Genomic DNA, 16,932 nt, shown 5'->3' on the forward strand with positions numbered 1-16,932 from the left:
AAGAGGTCGAACTTACTACCCCCCAAGATTCATTTTCAGTGAACCTCACCAAAGGCCCAACAATCACAATGTCGGATCCAGTTGCGGACTACATCGTCGTCGGTGGCGGACTCACCGGGTGTCTCGTGGCCTCGCGTCTCAGCCAGAGCGCCAAGTCACCCCGCGTCGTTTTGCTGGAAGCCGGCTCTGATCCCTCCAGCAACCCTGCCGCGGCCGGCCTACTGAGTGGCCTGTCGTTGCTGGGCGGGGGAGTTCGATTACTCGTTCAAGACGGAGCCCGTCCCCGAGACGGCCGGCCGCGTGCACACGCTCAACGTGGGCAAGGCGCTCGGCGGGGGCAGCGTCCTGAACTACGGCGGCTGGCTGCGCGCCGACGCGGCCGACTACGACGACTGGGCCGACGTGGTGGGCGACGCGCGCTGGAGCTACGAGGGCATCAAGCCGTGGCTTCGCAAGTCGGAGCGCTTCTTCGACGCCGGCGCCGACGCCGACGAGCACGGGTTCGACGGGCCCATGCACGTCGTTTCCGTCTCGGCGTCCGAGTCGGGCGCGCGCCAATACCCCCTGCGCCAGGCGGTCCGGGACGCCTGGGGCGAGTTGGGCATGAGCCTCAATCCCCGCAAGGATGGCACTATAACCGGCGTGGCCGAGTTCTACGAAAACTCTCGCGACGGAATGCGTCAGCCGTCTAATATGGCATATCCCCTCGATAAGGTCCATGTTCACACCAACACCGTCGTACGCCGCGTCACCTTCGCGGAAGGTGTGGCGACCGGGGTTGAGTTGGCCGATGGTCGCAGAATGGCCGCTCGCGAGATCATCATCTGTGCTGGCGCATTTCGCACTCCCCAAGTCCTTATGCTTTCGGGCATTGGCCCATCTGCTACATTGAAGGAACATGATATTTCTCTTGTCTACGATGCTCCCGATGTGGGCCAGAACCTTTACGACCACTTTGCTTTATTCTTGGCGCACAAATTGCGTGACCCTTCACTTGGATACGCCTTTGGGAGCGCCTCGTGGACAGATCCGGCACTTTTCAAAAGTCTTCCGTGGGACTGGGTCGTATCGCAGCCTCTTCCCAAGGACATTCTCAAGAAGCACGAGCCTGATGCAAAAAGACAAGACCGAAACCTATACGAAGTGATTACTCTTTATGTGCCGCCTGGTATCCCTGGCATTCCGATGGACGGCACGCACATCGCCACATCCACGATGTTGCTCCGGCCTACATCGCGGGGCACCGTGTCGATCCGGTCCGCTGACCCCAACGACGCACCAGTCATCCAGCTCAACCATTTCTCGACCGCGTTCGACCGGGATACCCTTGTCCATGCCGCTGGGGTAACCATGAAAGCCCTCACGTCAACCAAAGCCCTGGGGAGTGTCGTCGAAGGCGAATCACCACCGTCGGGAGAGGGGTTGGACGGCCTGACTCCGCTCGCCGCTGACAGTGGCTTCGAGGAGCTGGAGCAGCGTATCCGACAGACGGGGATGGCCCATGCCCACCCCGGAGGCACGGCGGCGATGGGCAAAGTGGTCGATGCGGAGGGAAGAGTACTGGGGGTAAAAAGGATTGAGGGTCGCCGATGCCAGCATTGTACCAATCCCTCTAAGTGGACACCCGCAGGCCACTTTGTATGCCATGGCCGAGCAGCTCACTGCATGCATTTTGGGGGAGGCTTGAGATAGGGTTAGCCGATACTGAGTTAGCCGCGGATGTCGTAGCTCCCCTGTTGACAACGAGGCGGGATAACTTAGATAGCGGAAGATTTTTGACTCGTCATATTCATCCAAGGGATTGTCCCTACCTGACATATGAGGTAACAACTTTTTAATTGATTCATCTATTGTTAAAAATACCATTTGATGAGCGTTGTTCTTGAGCATGCACTTTGTAAGTAGGTGTGATTATTCCCATCTCTTGTCTCATTTTCCAGTAAAGCTCTTTTCTGCAGAACAAAGCGATACTCGCCTGCTAGTCAAGCTCTATCATTGTTCGAGTATAACAATAACCATGTTCAAGTATTAACATGATTAATATTTTCACGGCAAGTTATGCATCTGGGCACTATATAAGACGGACGGATTTCTTCCCGCCAGACTCATTTCCAGGCCAAGCAGCTTCATTCAATCAAAAGTCTTTTTCGCAGCGATCAAGTTCAAGATGCATATCCATTACTACCAAAACACATACAAAATGGAGCGGGAAAGGAAGCGTGTCCCCTTTGCGGTGAGGTTCGTCGCCGGTCTATGGCACCTCATCGTGTTATGGAATCAACCATGGGCCCAGATCTCGAGATACCACTGGTTCATGACTAAGCGCACCTTCCACGCTTGGCTAGTCTTTCAGGGTCTGATTATTGGCTTGCTTTTGTTTGCGGGTTCGCTGAAGGTCGACTACATCAATGCCAGGGAACTGTCCGTAATTACCTCGGCCACGGGCGACCGGTACCACTTCTCACATGAGCTCGACATAGGCTTCGTTCTCATATGCTGGCTCTGGTGGTTCTACTATCTTGTAAGTAGCTTTTACCACCACAAGTCTAGCAAGCTGTCGCTCTGTGTAGCCGTCTTTATTGTTGCAGCAATCGCCGTCCCTCCTGTCGGAGCGCTTATAGCGGCGCCGGTCGTTGAGCTTGGGGGAGAGACACGCCAGGCGACCGTCTGGGCCTCATTTAAGGCGTCCGCGATTTACTTGCGGGACCGCATTAATAACAGGGACAATGACGAAGAGGATTTGGACTTTTATGAAGAATGGGAATATTAAAGGCGGGAGGCGCACAGTAGTGGCTGAATCTACATTCAGATATTAGCAGCGACGGCGAAGGAAACATTTTCGGATCCCAATAGCGAGTTTTTGTTTATTGTTTTGATTTAGAAGTAAATGAAAGAAAGACGTAGAAAATATTACATAGCTTGAATAAACTTACGTGTCGAATGATACGTTTTAATGGACTGTTAATAATGAGTGAATGACTAACATAGGCCTCGACATAGCACTGGCCCACGTCCTGTTTTCCCCCTGCTGCAGCTATTGTCAGCAGTCGAGAAAACCCCTGGATCGACTCTTTTGGGGGCCGCAGGGGGCGGCTTTCGGGCCGGGGGAGAGCTAACCGATCATCCCTGGGAAGATGATGCCTGTCACCTAGGTGTTTTATTGGATTTTTGCTGGATGTTTAACCTCTTCCCCCAGCCCTTTGTGGTTCTTCACTCCTCATTGCTTTTCTCCTCCACATCTGCCGCCATCTCACAATCGAAATATAGCATTGCTCACGATTCTGACAATGGCAGGCATCCTGCTGGCCAGTTCCTTTGGGTATCTTATCCGAATCGTCTACAACCATCGCTTGCAGATCAACAAGCTTCGCAAGCAAGGTATGGCGAGTCAAATAGTCACAACGGTATCCATAGCGGATGGCCAACCCGCCTGCAAGTCCATGCCAAAAGAATGGAGCTGGATAACAGGCCACCTCCTCGTACTTCAGAAGTATGTCGACTAAATTTCTCCCGACCGTTCTGTTCAATTTGCCATGCGAGATATCAGCAAGGAGTATGCCGACACTGAGGTGTTCCTCATGGATTTCTGGCCAGTTTTTAATGCTCTGTTCAGGCCCTTCGGTCCGGAATCCGCCAACCAAATCTGCAAAAAGCACAATTTACCAAAAACAGAAATTGCCGCTACCTTCATGCACCCAGTCACAGGTGGCCCTAACCTCTAGGGTATGAACGGCGATGACTGGAAGTACTGGAGGTCCTTTTTCAATCCTGGTTTTAGCACTGGAGCTATGCTCAACAGCGTCCCGCATGTGGTTAATTGGGTGTTTTGTGTTCCGCCAGAAGCTTATCGAAAAGGTTGGGAAAGGGGTATTCCCGCTCCCTCACGTCCCAACCCAGCACCGAAGCCGCCCCTGGACCAACGCAGAGAACAACGGCTGGACCAAGGACGACGCAAAGTAGCACCTGCTTTCCCACCAGACCAGCAGCGTAGAGCTCGGAGAAAGAATACGCCCATCACATGAAGAGGCCGATGACGGTTCCTGTCTCGTCAGCATGGATAGTCTTCCGCATGTGCAGAATCAGCCCAGGTTGCGGGCCGGCTTGAGGAACAAAGAGAGTTGACAACGAATGAGAGGAGAATAGAACCGTGTGGGCCCATACCCAGGCCAGAATCAGAGCAATCCCGCCGAGCATCAGGCCAGATCCCTTGAACGAAGCCGATTTCTTTAATTTCAAATGCCCGAAACCCTTGCTGGTGACCACATTGTCTATTCCAACCCAGAATGTGGACGTTTGTCAGGCCCACGTCCAATAGTGGCGTGCTGCGAGGTCAGAAGCTAGGAACATGACGAAGAAGACTGGTGTGGAAGAGGAAGATCATCGGGATCACGGGCAGGTATAGAAGAGCGGACGGAATCTCTAGTATTGAGCAATATATGGTCGTATATAGCAGAATTGTATCTTTTGGCTCTCTATAATGCTGGCCCATATCTTGTCACTGGGAGTCGTTGAAGTTACAAGTCGGAGAAAGAGGTAGATAGAAATAATACGAGGGGGGAGGCAAGAAGAAGAAAAAGACAAAACGCTAAACGTCCTGCATCAGGATTGACCAGTTCGAAAAGCCACCGCAGAGGTCAATCTTGCAACATTCATCCGACCTAATTCAGCAACGGCCACTGCCCGCCTTTGTGACTCTACTATCGCTTCATTCAAACCTGGAAAATCAATCCCAAATATCACTGTAAATAGCACAGGAAACCATGTGAAGCAAGCCAAAATTTGACCAAAGCTAACCTCCGTCTCTGATGTCTGACCATCTCCGTCCTCAATAGCCATTGTTCGGATGTAGAACATCATGGTTAACTCTGCGAATGCCAGCAGGAGACATACCATGCAGAAGCTTAACGCGGGCCATTTCAGGCGTAGCTGCTGGATGAACACCAAGTCTAGCACAAGACGCCAAAAGAGGTGAAAACGGTCGTGATTCCCGTGGTTAGTAACGCTAAGTCGTTGCAGGATCTTTGAAAAAATGCCCAAAAAGGGCAGAGTAGAGATAATCATACATAGGGATGGCAGAGCATATAAAGCCAAGCCCCAAAAAGGCAGGATCGTCGTTAGGCAGGCTATCGCCAGCGTATAGTTGCCCGCCTTTTGGTATAAGAAATCGTTGACATAGATGGTCTGACGAGCGCCTCCAAAGAAGACGGCAACGGGGGCCTGCCGGCCTTGGTCTCCAACAAACCAGATCATCCATATCACTATGATAGAGAAGACGCAGACCAGGACCACCGCCACCCTAGGATACAAGAGTCGGCATTTGGGAACGGAAGCGTTACCCGCTCGCTGCTGTATTTCGTGGAGTCCATGTGCTAATAACACCAATAGGACCGCAAAGGCGGGCGCCATGGTGAGTAGCCGGTACTCGTATACTTCGGGGAACCCAAGGTGACTTGTAATAGACCGCGGTGCCGCGCGTTTTGCCACAAAGGTGACAGCTGAGGCAATAGCGATAGAAAGGGCCAAAATTATAGAGGTACTATAAAACATCGAGAAAGACTTGTTGGCACGCCGGTGGATATGGCTATTGTCGGGATAAAAGGACGAAATCGTAAATAATGCAGCAAGCATTAACTGAATTGTGTATGAAGCCATTACCTATAAGCAACGTTAGTATAGGTTAAGTAGGAGCTATAAGAAAAGGAAGTCCCTTACACCCCATCCTGCAATATCAGGGTTACCTATTATCTCCAATTCTTCCTTAAGCTTGTTGTAACAAATGGTTCGAGGACCATGTATCACCGTGGAAAATGGTTCCGTTTGACTAGCCAGTGTACCATTTTGGCCCTTGATGTGTCCAATGGACGTCGCATTCTTGCAAAAGGCTATACGAGTCCTCTCGTAGTCGTAGTAGCCCTGGTACCACCATTGTTCTATCTCGCAGTCTTCTGGCATTTTCCCGTGTCTACTGATTTCCACCTGGTGATGAAGGCCCTCACGGATGTAATCAATGACATACTGACGGTCAACCGAGCAATAATCCTTTTTGGACTTTTTCCAAACCCATTGCATGATGAAGCTGAAATCTCCACAATTCTGAGTGGCGTCGAAGCTGCCTTTGAAGATCCAATCGACCCAGGTGGTCGTGAAGTTGCAGACGGAAGAGTTGATCTGGTCATGGCCTAAACAAAGGGGGGCAAGGACCATCATGAGACAGAACGTCCAGGTACTTCGGAAATTAAAATTCCCCATAATGAGTATTGAAAATCGAGCCCGCTATTGTACTGCTTGGTCTGGCTAGGTCGAGAATATCGCTGCGTTCACGCGCTGCTGTTGTGTTATCTCTAGTCGTCATTAGGTACATCACGAAGAAAGGTAGCGAGGATCTAGCAAATTATAGAAATATCAGTACGTCTGATGAAGGCTTCGCCCCGCCCCTGCCGCCACCTGCCGCCGGCAACTTTCATACCACCCCCCCTTCCCATGGATTAATTGATGTTACATTGCGCTTCCCAGTCAGAAGTCAGCATTTACTACTGCTCCAACGCTCCTTAAGGAAATGAAGAGCGTTTGCTTGACGCTTTAGCAGTGCTGCATGCTCTGCCTGCCTTCTCCGGAAATGGACGAGGATCACCTACAGTTGGAGTCATCTTTATGCTTGAACCCGGGTGACTGATTTGCACAATCATCGTGTAGCTAAGGTAATAGATATCCCTGCCCTCCTATTGTCTTGCAGATTCAAAATTCAGGGGCTTTGAGCTTTAGCGCAGGCAACCTTGTAACATTTGCCAACTCGGCAATGTATTGGATGGCGGATGCATAATGTTTTCCTTCATGAAACCACATCAGTTGATTGTATATGGAGTTCTTAAGTTACATTGCATTCGTATTACCATTACAGGCGTGGACAGATGTTCTGAAATGATGGCCCCAGTCGTTGCGGATTGGTATTGGACTGCGTAAAATAGCAGGTAGATGATAGACAACAGAGCTAGAAGCGCTGTAGAGCATAACACTCTCAGGGGCTGTAAGATTCTTGTTACGCCGCTGATTAACTCAGGTGTGTTGCACAACATATACCTAATGAGACATGGCTTATCATTATATCAGTTTCATGATGGGCTCATGTCGGCAGTTGTCTCCTTTAATACTACTCGTAGTGCGTTCGCGCATCTACCTTCCTAAGGCGATTGCCTAGCTTACTACCAAGATTAATACATGCTACTATATATTCAGCATGTTTCACGATAAGCCATTTTCGGTTCAAGTTGCCTAATGTAGTATTTGCCGGGAGTAATGCTGAGCCTTTGCTGCGTTCCTCTTCTCGCAAGGCTCTGCTTATGCCAAGCCTCCCGCTCCAGTGGCAAGCTGCAAGCTCAGAGGTTCACTTTCCGGCTTACTTACCTACCTGAGACAGTGCAATTAAGATAAGGCTGTCATGCTTGAAGGGATCGATATGCCTCGTACAGCAAGCGATGATGCTGAAAAGATATTAGAAGAACGAAAGATCTGTACGAGCAATTTCCAACCCATTAGGCCCCATTCCAATTCACCGCGAAAGTTTTCGATCTTATCAGTTGTCGTCAAGACATTATTACTGCCAAAGATGTCTGCTGAGAACACACCGCTTTGTCTAACCTGCTCACGCGAGGTCCCGGATCCAGACATGTGCGAGATGCTGTTGAATAGAGGAGTCGGTATCAGTAGTGAATTAGAATAATGACTCCCCGAAAGAGATAGCAGTGCGGAGGCACGCGACAGAGTTGATGGTATACTCGAGGAGGCAGAGGCCCGTAAGGCCACAATAGACGGCCAACAAAAGGAACTCAAAGAAGAGGTAACGAACGAGGAAGGGCTGCGATTAACATTGTATGGTGCATTGTGACGAGGGAAATACAGACGTGTACTTAAAAGATTAATGCGTCTAAAGGGTAGCTGTATTCCGCTCACAAGATGTATAAAAGTCACCAACTTTCAACTTATGAAATATTAATGCTTGGTTTCTACCTGCAATTTTGCCGCTTGCAGGGGTTCGACTCTGACGGTCTGCTGCCATTTCAGTCATTAGTCATCTACATGGGACGGGTGACTAGCGCCAGCAGTACGAGAGCTGAAACGTTGAACGTTGCTCTGATCACGGTCGGTCTTGCTTACCCTGGGCGCGTCGCTTTCCAAGCCACCGTTTTGGCGTTTTACACATACCCCGCAATCTGGGCAGAGGCGGCCAAAACATGCACTGTCTTCAAGCACCACAAGAGGCAAAAGGTCGACGCCCCTTGTTCACGAGATGCGACTCCTCAATACGACCACCCTGACCTTGAAGTTCTTTCTAGGAAAGGAGAAGCCCGTGTATGCTACCTTGTCGCATACCTGGGGCGACGATGAGATTCTCTTCCAAGATGTCAGTCCAAACGGCCTGTCCAGAGCATTGGACAACTCGCTGCCAGGCCGGCGGAAAGAGGGCCTTGCAAAGGTTATAGACAGTTGTCGCCTCGCCCAGGCAAACGGCTATGAGTGGATATGGATTGACACGTGCTGTATCGACAAGTCGAGCAGTGCAGAGCTGTCTGAAGCCATCAACTCCATGTTCAGGTGGTACGCAGAATCGGCCATCTGCTATGCATACCTCAGCGACGTTCGCGGATCGGAGATGGATGGCTCTCGCTGGTTTCGCAGAGGATGGACGCTTCAAGAGCTCATCGCGCCACCGAATGTGGAGTTCTTCAATGCATCGTGGAATTTGGTGGGTGATAGGAATTCATTGGCCGAACAAATTGCCCGAATGAGCGGTATTGACGAATCAGTTTTGAGACATGGCCATCACCGCCGCTGTGCTCGGGTTCGAGATGTCCGGTTCTCGCATGCCGCCGACATCGCTAGCAGAAACGAATCATCACCAAACCCAGGCCATTCCCATCAAACCGATCCCTTGAGGTCCTGCAACTGCAACAGTTATGCCGGGCCCTTGGTGAAGCCAGTGTTAGGTTTAGGCTTATCTAGCCTATTGGCTCAACACAGTGTTGCCACGAGGATGTCCTGGGCCTCCAAAAGGCAGACGACAAGAGAAGAGGACATGTCTTATTGCCTATTGGGTTTATTCAACGTCAACATGCCCCTGATCTACGGCGAAGGGGAAAAGGCCTTTTCCCGGCTCCTCGAGGAAGTGATGCAAAGATCTAACGATCAATCGATCTTGACGTGGCAAAGCCCTACGCGTCAGAGTCAGCACTGGCCTGTGAGCCCTGAGTCCTATCCCTTGAGCTCGATCTTCCTTGTGGCGCAATGGTCTACATGGGAGCAGAGAAAGAAAATGACGGATATGATTGCAACACCCCACGGCTTACAAGTGGATGTTCTGGTATGCACTGGGTTTTCCTCCGATTCGAAGAAAACCCCGTTATATGGGATTTCCGAAGGTGCGTGCCTTGGTGTCCTGGATTGTACGGTGGGCAGTGACGTGCGAGCGCGGCCAGCGATGGTGATGTACAGCCTCTCGGATCACAAAAACGTGTACTACCAGGAGGGCCAGCCAGGCTTTACCTATATTGTACAGATGCAAGATGGGACACAAAAGCTCAGCAAGACTGGAGAGCTATTTGCCCTCCACCGGGATGGTCATCTTGAAACAACAGGGTGTAATTGATCCCGAATACCGCTTTAGTCTATCAAACTAACCAAGCTCACAGTGCACGTCAACCTGAAAAAGGCGAAGGCACAAACGATTACTCTCAGGAACCCCCAAAATTCAACTGTCAAACATCATCTTCTCGGAAGTAGAATTGTTCTAGAAAGAACCCACGACTATTCAATGACCCACTGCGTACCCGACTTTCGACCGGATCCAAGGGCGGGCAGCATTATTATGCCTCGATCTTATCGCGATCAGTTCTGCATACTCTTCTTGGAGAATAAGGACGGGCCTTGCTTCACAGTAGCCTGGGTACCATCCGTGGCTCGATCCTTGCAGCAATGCTCGGTCAATGACATGGACGACGTCAAACAAGCGCTGGGCAGTCAAAACTCTCTACGCTCCGACGAGGAATACTGGGAGATGGCAAAGGACGCAGCCCAAGCAAATGCGAAACACATAGTCATCTCCCTGTTCGAGCGTCGACATGGGCAAAAGAAAGCGACCCAGAAAGATAGGATGGTCAGAGACGGATTGGAAATTACAGCCGAGTTGGTTGAAGAAAGGTTCCTGTCGCAATGTATAATCAAACTTCACATAAGCATCGTAGAGAATAGTTGAAGACTTCAATTTGAAATTTTCTCAGACTTCGCATGTTTTTGGTACCTGTTCTCAGAGGACACATTTAGGTCAACTGTTAGGGGGAAAGGGAAAAGGGAGAGGGGCAAGGTCGGAGGGCATTCTTTTACGACAACTTGTGGGACGTGAACGAGGCATTTATATGCTGTTGTCGAAATAAATTTCGTTCATCCGATGCGTGGTAACCTAACGGGCGAGCATTGACGTGGTCAGGATTTGGAAAAGACTGGGATTGTGGGAGAAACCAATCAGATGTCTTGGAGCCGGATACACGGAGTTAAAGCTGAGGCCCCGGCTAGCCCAGAACTCAAACCCCCCCTGAATAAGCCGCAGCGTTTACGAGAGGGATATAGGTCTAGCCAGACACTGCAAACCTACCAAGCGAGCCAATCATATGTCTCCGAGCCGGATAGCCGGACTTAAGGTCGAAGCAGCAGCTTCTGGTGTAAGTGCCTGGATTCAGCTGAAATTTGACACGTGCATATCTGTCTGGTAAGTGCTACGTAATGGAAGCAGACGAATGCGATGAGCTGAAAGGTGTCCAAGTGAGGGATTAAAACCTCGATACCAGCAAGGGGAGCCTGGCGCCAAAGAGGTGATGTTGGACCGAATGGGGTAGCACCGACGTGCAGTTGTTGAGTCCTATAAAGGCTGGACGAAAGGATGATGATGAAACCATTCTGCCAAGCTTGTGCATCGAACCGTTTGGCGCGTGAACGCGATTTCCCTTGGACATGGAACAACCAACTCCCTCAAAGGATCCCGCGATTCATTCTCACATCACATTCGATGGCGATGAGCAGCGGGAAACAGACGCCGAGATAGGCCGCGGCCCCCGCGATGCCCACGGCCCGGGGTCTCGCGTTCGATCACTCAGTCGCGCCTCGTCTCGGAGTTCTCGCAGTCGCCTCCCGGTCGGCTCCCCCTACTCAGGCGTCCAGATCGAATACCGCACCCTTTCCATCCACGTCGACGAGTCCCGCCACCACGAGGCGCACCTCGCGAGCCAAGAGAAGAAGACGTCCGGGGCCGGCGACGAAGAGTACTTCTCGAACCTCTCCTACCACGAGTTGGACAAGGAACAAGTCTGCCAACAGCTGAATGTCGACGCAGTCCAGGGTCTATCGGATAATGCAGCTGCTACAAGGTTGCAACGAGATGGGAGGAACGTGTTGCCCCAGCCGAAGACCAACTACTTGAAGAAGCTCTTCTTCTACATATTTGGTGGTTTCTGCTCGGTGCTGTGGATCGGCGTCATCATCTTCTTCATTTGCTGGAAGCCGCTGAGCGATCCTCCATCGCCCACCAACCTTGCGCTGGCCATCCTGATCTTGATTGTCATCATGCTCCAGGCCTGTTTCAACGCTTTCCAGGACTGGTCCACCCAGCGCACCATGAAGTCGATCGTCGACTTGCTGCCGGCCGAGACACGCGTTACGCGAGAGGGCAAGTCCATGTCCATCCCGGCCGCAGAGCTGGTGGCTGGCGACATTGTGCACGTGTCCATGGGCGACAAAGTGCCAGCCGATCTGCGACTTCTAGCGCACTCGGGAGACATTCGATTTGACCGCTCCATGCTGACCGGCGAGTCTGAGGAGATTGAGGGCGCCGTCCATACCACAAACCCCAATTTCCTCGAGAGCCGCAACATCGCCCTCATGGGAACCATGGTGGTCAATGGCAGCGGCTCTGGTGTCGTCGTGCTGACCGGTAACCGTTCCGTCATGGGCCGCATTGCGCAGGCCATGGGGGACATCAAGGAAGCTCCCACACTGATCCAGATGGAGATTTGGCGATTCGTCCGGATTATCGTCTGCTTGACCGTCGTGCTTTGTCTCATCATCGCTCTCAGCTGGGCCTTCTGGCTCCGGAAGGATCACCCAGGATACATGAGCGTGGTTGCCATGCTCACCAACGTCATGGGATGCGTAGTAGCCTTCATTCCCGAAGGCATGCCCATTGCAGTCTCGTTGACGTTGATGATGGTTGCAAAAAGCATGAGGCTTGCCGATGTTCTTCCGAAAGGCCTCTCAACCGTGGAGACACTCGGTTGCGTGAACGTCATATGCTCGGACAAGACGGGTACCCTCACCCAGAACCTCATGTCTGTGGCCTCGATAGCCTTCGTTGATGGCAAAACGACCACCGAAGAGGCTGTACGGAACCTCAAGTCGGGCCAAGCTGGCCAGCATCTCCGCAAGCTCTACACAGCCGCCTCCCTTTGCAACGACGCCACTTTCGATCCGACTACCCTTAACCTACCGCCAGCAAACCGCAAGGTTCAAGGCAACGCGACTGATGCCGCCGTGTTGCGTCTTACCGCCGAAGTTGAATCTGATGACCTGCGGAAGCAGGCCGGCTCCAGAGTCTTCCAGATCCCCTTCAACTCGAAGAACAAGTGGATGTTGGCCATGTTCAACCATGCCGACGCAGCAAGTGAGAAATCGGATGGCTACCAGGTTTTCGTAAAGGGCGCACCCGATGTCCTTTTGCCTGGTTGTACACACTTCTGGTCGGCCCAAACAGATTCAACACAGTCCCTGGATACTCACGCACTGCAGGTACTTCAAGGCGCTCAAGACGCCTTGTCGCAGCGTGCCGAGCGCGTCATCATGCTGTGCGAGAAGACGATGTGCCCCACCAAGTCCCCTGGAACCAACGAGTTCAGTGATGAGATCTCCGGCCAGGCTATTCAGGGCCTCACTATCATCGGTATCCTCGGCATCATCGATCCGCCTCGCCCAGAGGCTGCCTCCACCATCTTGGAGTGCCGCCGTGCTGGTGTCCGGTTCTTCATGGTGACTGGTGACTACGGCCTCACCGCTGCGGCTATCGCGCGAAACATCGGTATCTTCGGCTCCGATGCTATCCCCGACGGCATCAAAGATGTCCGATCCCACGAAGCCGGCCTCGCTGCCAAGGATCTGCGCGAGAAGCGCAGCGCGGGAGAGGGCCGGAGCCTCTTGCTGTCGGGTTCGGAGCTGCCGGGACTCACGGAGGAAAGCTGGGATGTTGTTTGCGAGTATGACGAGATCGTCTTTGCCCGCACCGCGCCGGAGCAGAAGCTGCGTATTGTGAACGAGTAAGCTCTCTATGACCCCTTTCTTCTGCAACGTCTGTTTTCTGACTATTTGGACCCTACAGGTTTCGCCAGCGCGATAACGTGGTCGCAGTCACAGGTGACGGCGTCAATGATGCTCCTGCCCTACGCGCGGCCGACGTTGGCGTCGCCGTGGCCACCGGCAGCGACGTGGCTATCGAGGCCGCCGACCTCGTGCTGATGGACCGCTTCGACTCCATCGTCGACGCCATCCGACTCGGCCGTCTCGTCTTCCAGAACTTACAAAAGGTCGTGTCGTACCTCCTCCCCCGCCGGCAGCTGGTCCGAGATCTGGCCAGTTCTCACCAACGTCTTCTTCGGCGTGCCGCTGCCGCTGTCGGCCTTCCTCATGATCATCATCTGCGTCTTCACCGATCTCTTCCTGTCGCTCTCGCTCATCATGGAGCAGGCCGAGTTCGACCTCCTCTCGCTCCCGCCGCGCGACCACAAGCGCGACCACCTCATCAACTTGAAGATCTACATCCAGGCCTACCTCTTCACCGGCTTCATGGAGACCTGCGCCGCCCACGCCATGTTCTTCCTCTACCTGTGGCGCTACGCCGGCATTCCCGTGCGTGAGCTCTTCTTCCTCTACGAGGGATACTCGGAGGGCTTCCACGGGTACACCACCGCTGAGCTCACGAACTTCAACAACGTTGGTCAGTCGGTGTACTTCGTTTCTCTGGTTATCATGCAGTGGGGCAACATCCTCGCCGTCCGCAACCGCCGCCTCAGCATCGTCCAGGCCGACCCGATAACCAAGCCGCGCCGCAACCCGTGGCTAGCGCTGAGCATTGTGCTGAGCTTCGCCATCGCCGTATTTGTCACCGAGGTTCCGGGCATCCAGAATTTGTTCGGTACGGCCTCGGTCCCCATCGAGTTCTGGTTGATTCCCATCCCTTTGGCGCTCGGCATCCTCTTCATGGACGAGATTCGAAAGCTTCTCGTTAGAACTTTTCCTAACAGCCCGCTGGCAAAGATTGCTTGGTGATGATTCTGTTGAGGGCGATTAGACTGACTGAGAACACTGTAAATGCTCAATTATCTAGAATTATTAATAAAAGCACTGTACACCCTGAGGTTTCTATTAGCAATCTTATTCTTGCTTCGTCTTAACATCTGACTTATCGTTGGACATGGCTGGATGCTGGGCGAGATGCGAAAAAAGGTCAATCAATACAACGTAATTATCAGAGTCATGGCGCATACTATCTGTGCTACGGCAATCTTGAATTCTTTCTTCTTTTCTTCTTTTCGGTTTAATGTGAAGGCGTCAACCCGGCTAGACACCTTCGGCTTCACTCAGCTCATTAGCACCGAGTCGTTAACGACGACCAGCCTTATCGTTGCGGCACCGCCCTTGGCTATGGGCAGTGCCATTTGGTGTCGATGTGGCTGATGGAGTGGGGCTGGGGCCGGACCCGACCGAGTCAGCCACAGCCGGTGAGGTCATGCCCATGCTCTGGAGATTCTAGGGAAAGCAACCCCGCCAAGCTCGCAACGAAGGGACTCGAAGCTCTCCCGCGCGAATCATCGTGGGGTCGGTGGTGCAACTCGGTGCAACAACTGCAGCTGCATCACGCTACATCACGGTTCGATCAGCAATCCTACGGCATTCTAGAAGCTCCAACGCACGTTGTCTCCGGATCTGGGGATTGATTGTCTCGCATGAATTACGTGGGGGCTTAGGAACTTTGCATATGACACAGCTAGAAACGTTTTTTGACCGCCCATCGGACTTAACGACGACTAGAGATACACAAAACAACACACGAACCGGACCGGCCACTTGATTCTCTGCGTCTATTTTAAGAGTGATAAGAGTCATACTTGTAAGGTTACGTTTCTGTTGGGGGTTGACAGCTTGACATTGATCCGAAAAGGAAGAAACGAAAGAATAAAACCCCAACCAGCAGCTTCTTCAGATGAAGGTGCGGTGCAGTTCTTTTCTTCTAAACTCGAGCAGCCGCCGGTACATCTCCACCGCTTCAATTCGCCAATCGACCGCCATAAAACTCGCCATTTCCCAACCGACCCGACCCATCGCCCCGCGAACCGCCCCCAACACCCGCACCATCACCATGTCTTCCTCCAAGAGCCACGCCATGGAGCCGCCGCCGCCGCCGCCCGTCACCATGGCCGGCGACCTCGTCGAGTCGGCCAAGCGCGCCGCCGCCCAGCACGCCGTGCGCGACCACCTGAAGCCCGACTACACCCACATCGGCATCGGCTCCGGCTCCACGATCAAGTACGTCGTCGAGACCATCGCAGACATGCCGAAAGACACCACGTCCAAGATGAAGTTCGTGCCCACCGGCAGCCAGTCGCGCGACCTCATCCTCGACGCCAAGCTGCCCCTCCTCACTATCGAGACCCTCGTCCTCGAGAAGGACTACGTCCCCGGCCAGCAGTACCTGGACGTCTGCTTCGACGGCGCCGACGAGGTCGACCCGGAGCTCAACTGCATCAAGGGCGGTGGCGCCTGCCACTTCCAGGAGAAGATTGTCGCCGTCATGAGCAAGCGCTTCATCTGCGTAGCCGGTACGTGACTTCCTCTTTCCCTCCCTCTCCGTTGCTCCTTCGTTCCCCGACTAATGAATGTGTGCTCTACAATAGACTACCGCAAAAAGGTCCCCAACCTGCTAACGGGCTGGCCCGGCATCCCGATCGAAGTGCACCCGAGCCTGACCGAGTACGTGCGCCGCAAGCTGATTGATCTGGGCTCGCGCAAGCCCTACGTGCGCTCCGGCCTGCCGGGCAAGGCAGGCCCCATCGTGACAGACAACGGCTTTCATGTCATCGACGCGCCCTTCCCGCCGCTGCTGCTCAACAGCGAGCGCGAGCGCGAGGACCCGTCCAAGGGACTGTACACGGTCGAGACGCTGGGCCATCGCATCAGCGAGATCAAGGGCGTTCTCGAGATCGGCTTGTTCAGCGGACCCACGGGCCCCGAGGCCAAGGACCACAACAAGGATGGCGGCGAGAAGCCTGTTATGGTGTACTTTGGTATGCAAGATGGCTCGGTCCAGTCGCTCGAGGCCAAGGTTAACTAGCGGTACAATCCAATGGCAAAGTTTTAGCGGATGAAAATAAGGCCTACAATTCTCTTGAGTCCCATCGCGGTACATATCAATAGCTTGGACATAGAAGACATAAGTAGAATGGGCAATACCAAAAGGATGGGTGAAAAACATTATTACATATACTAAATGGTCATATCGAGTAACATTTGCAGCTGCCATTGCTTCTCTTGCTCTCTTTCGCTCGTTTCATGCTGGATACTACTTTTTCGCGTCTCTGCCTTGATATCGTGAAGAAGAAAAACGTGAACTCTTTGCGCTGGAAGGGAGCCAGGTAGTCGGGTTGCGTTCCGGCTCCCCTTCTTTATTATTTTACACCATTTGGCGGTGTCATCTGTATTTATCGCGGAGAATGCGCCCCTAGTGAATGTTCTTTGCTTTCGGGCAACGCTTATCGTGGGGCGGCACTCTTCTTGGGATCGAGTCGGCAAAAAGACAATAAGCCCCAGATTGTTTCGTCCTCCCTCCTCCATCGTCAAGAGGCCGGC

General features: G+C 52.8%; 5 protein-coding genes across 5 annotated transcripts; 4 read left to right on the plus strand and 1 right to left on the minus strand.

The window, feature by feature from the left end:
• Positions 1-68: 68 nt before the first annotated feature.
• On the plus strand, positions 69-1,687 carry PG998_004273 (uncharacterized protein; the record flags this gene model as incomplete). Its single annotated transcript, XM_066871091.1, is given in 3 exon segments — positions 69-251; positions 271-1,566; positions 1,631-1,687. 3 exon segments carry the CDS (start codon positions 69-71, stop codon positions 1,685-1,687), a joined length of 1,536 nt encoding a protein of 511 aa, XP_066734841.1.
• Positions 1,688-2,200: 513 nt separating this feature from the next.
• On the plus strand, positions 2,201-2,770 carry PG998_004274 (uncharacterized protein; the record flags this gene model as incomplete). Its single annotated transcript, XM_066871092.1, has 1 exon — positions 2,201-2,770. One exon carries the CDS (start codon positions 2,201-2,203, stop codon positions 2,768-2,770), a length of 570 nt encoding a protein of 189 aa, XP_066734842.1.
• A 2,055-nt stretch (positions 2,771-4,825) lies between these two features.
• PG998_004275 (uncharacterized protein) lies at positions 4,826-6,204 on the minus strand (the record flags this gene model as incomplete). The annotated part of the gene is made up of 3 exons (XM_066871093.1): positions 4,826-4,926; positions 5,064-5,655; positions 5,713-6,204. 3 exons carry the CDS (start codon positions 6,202-6,204, stop codon positions 4,826-4,828), a joined length of 1,185 nt encoding a protein of 394 aa, XP_066734843.1.
• A 4,794-nt stretch (positions 6,205-10,998) lies between these two features.
• PG998_004276 (uncharacterized protein) lies at positions 10,999-14,355 on the plus strand (the record flags this gene model as incomplete). Its single annotated transcript, XM_066871094.1, has 3 exons — positions 10,999-13,346; positions 13,409-13,621; positions 13,644-14,355. The coding sequence occupies 3 exons, from the start codon at positions 10,999-11,001 to the stop codon at positions 14,353-14,355; spliced, it is 3,273 nt and encodes a 1,090-aa protein (XP_066734844.1).
• Positions 14,356-15,445: 1,090 nt separating this feature from the next.
• On the plus strand, positions 15,446-16,417 carry PG998_004277 (ribose-5-phosphate isomerase RKI1; the record flags this gene model as incomplete). Its single annotated transcript, XM_066871095.1, has 2 exons — positions 15,446-15,905; positions 15,981-16,417. The coding sequence occupies 2 exons, from the start codon at positions 15,446-15,448 to the stop codon at positions 16,415-16,417; spliced, it is 897 nt and encodes a 298-aa protein (XP_066734845.1).
• Between the last annotated feature and the right edge of the window lie 515 nt (positions 16,418-16,932).

This window comes from Apiospora kogelbergensis, assembly GCF_038363985.1.
Source record: "Apiospora kogelbergensis strain CBS 113332 chromosome Unknown utg000002l_segment0_segment0, whole genome shotgun sequence".
Taxonomy (NCBI): Eukaryota; Fungi; Ascomycota; class Sordariomycetes; order Amphisphaeriales; family Apiosporaceae; genus Apiospora; species Apiospora kogelbergensis.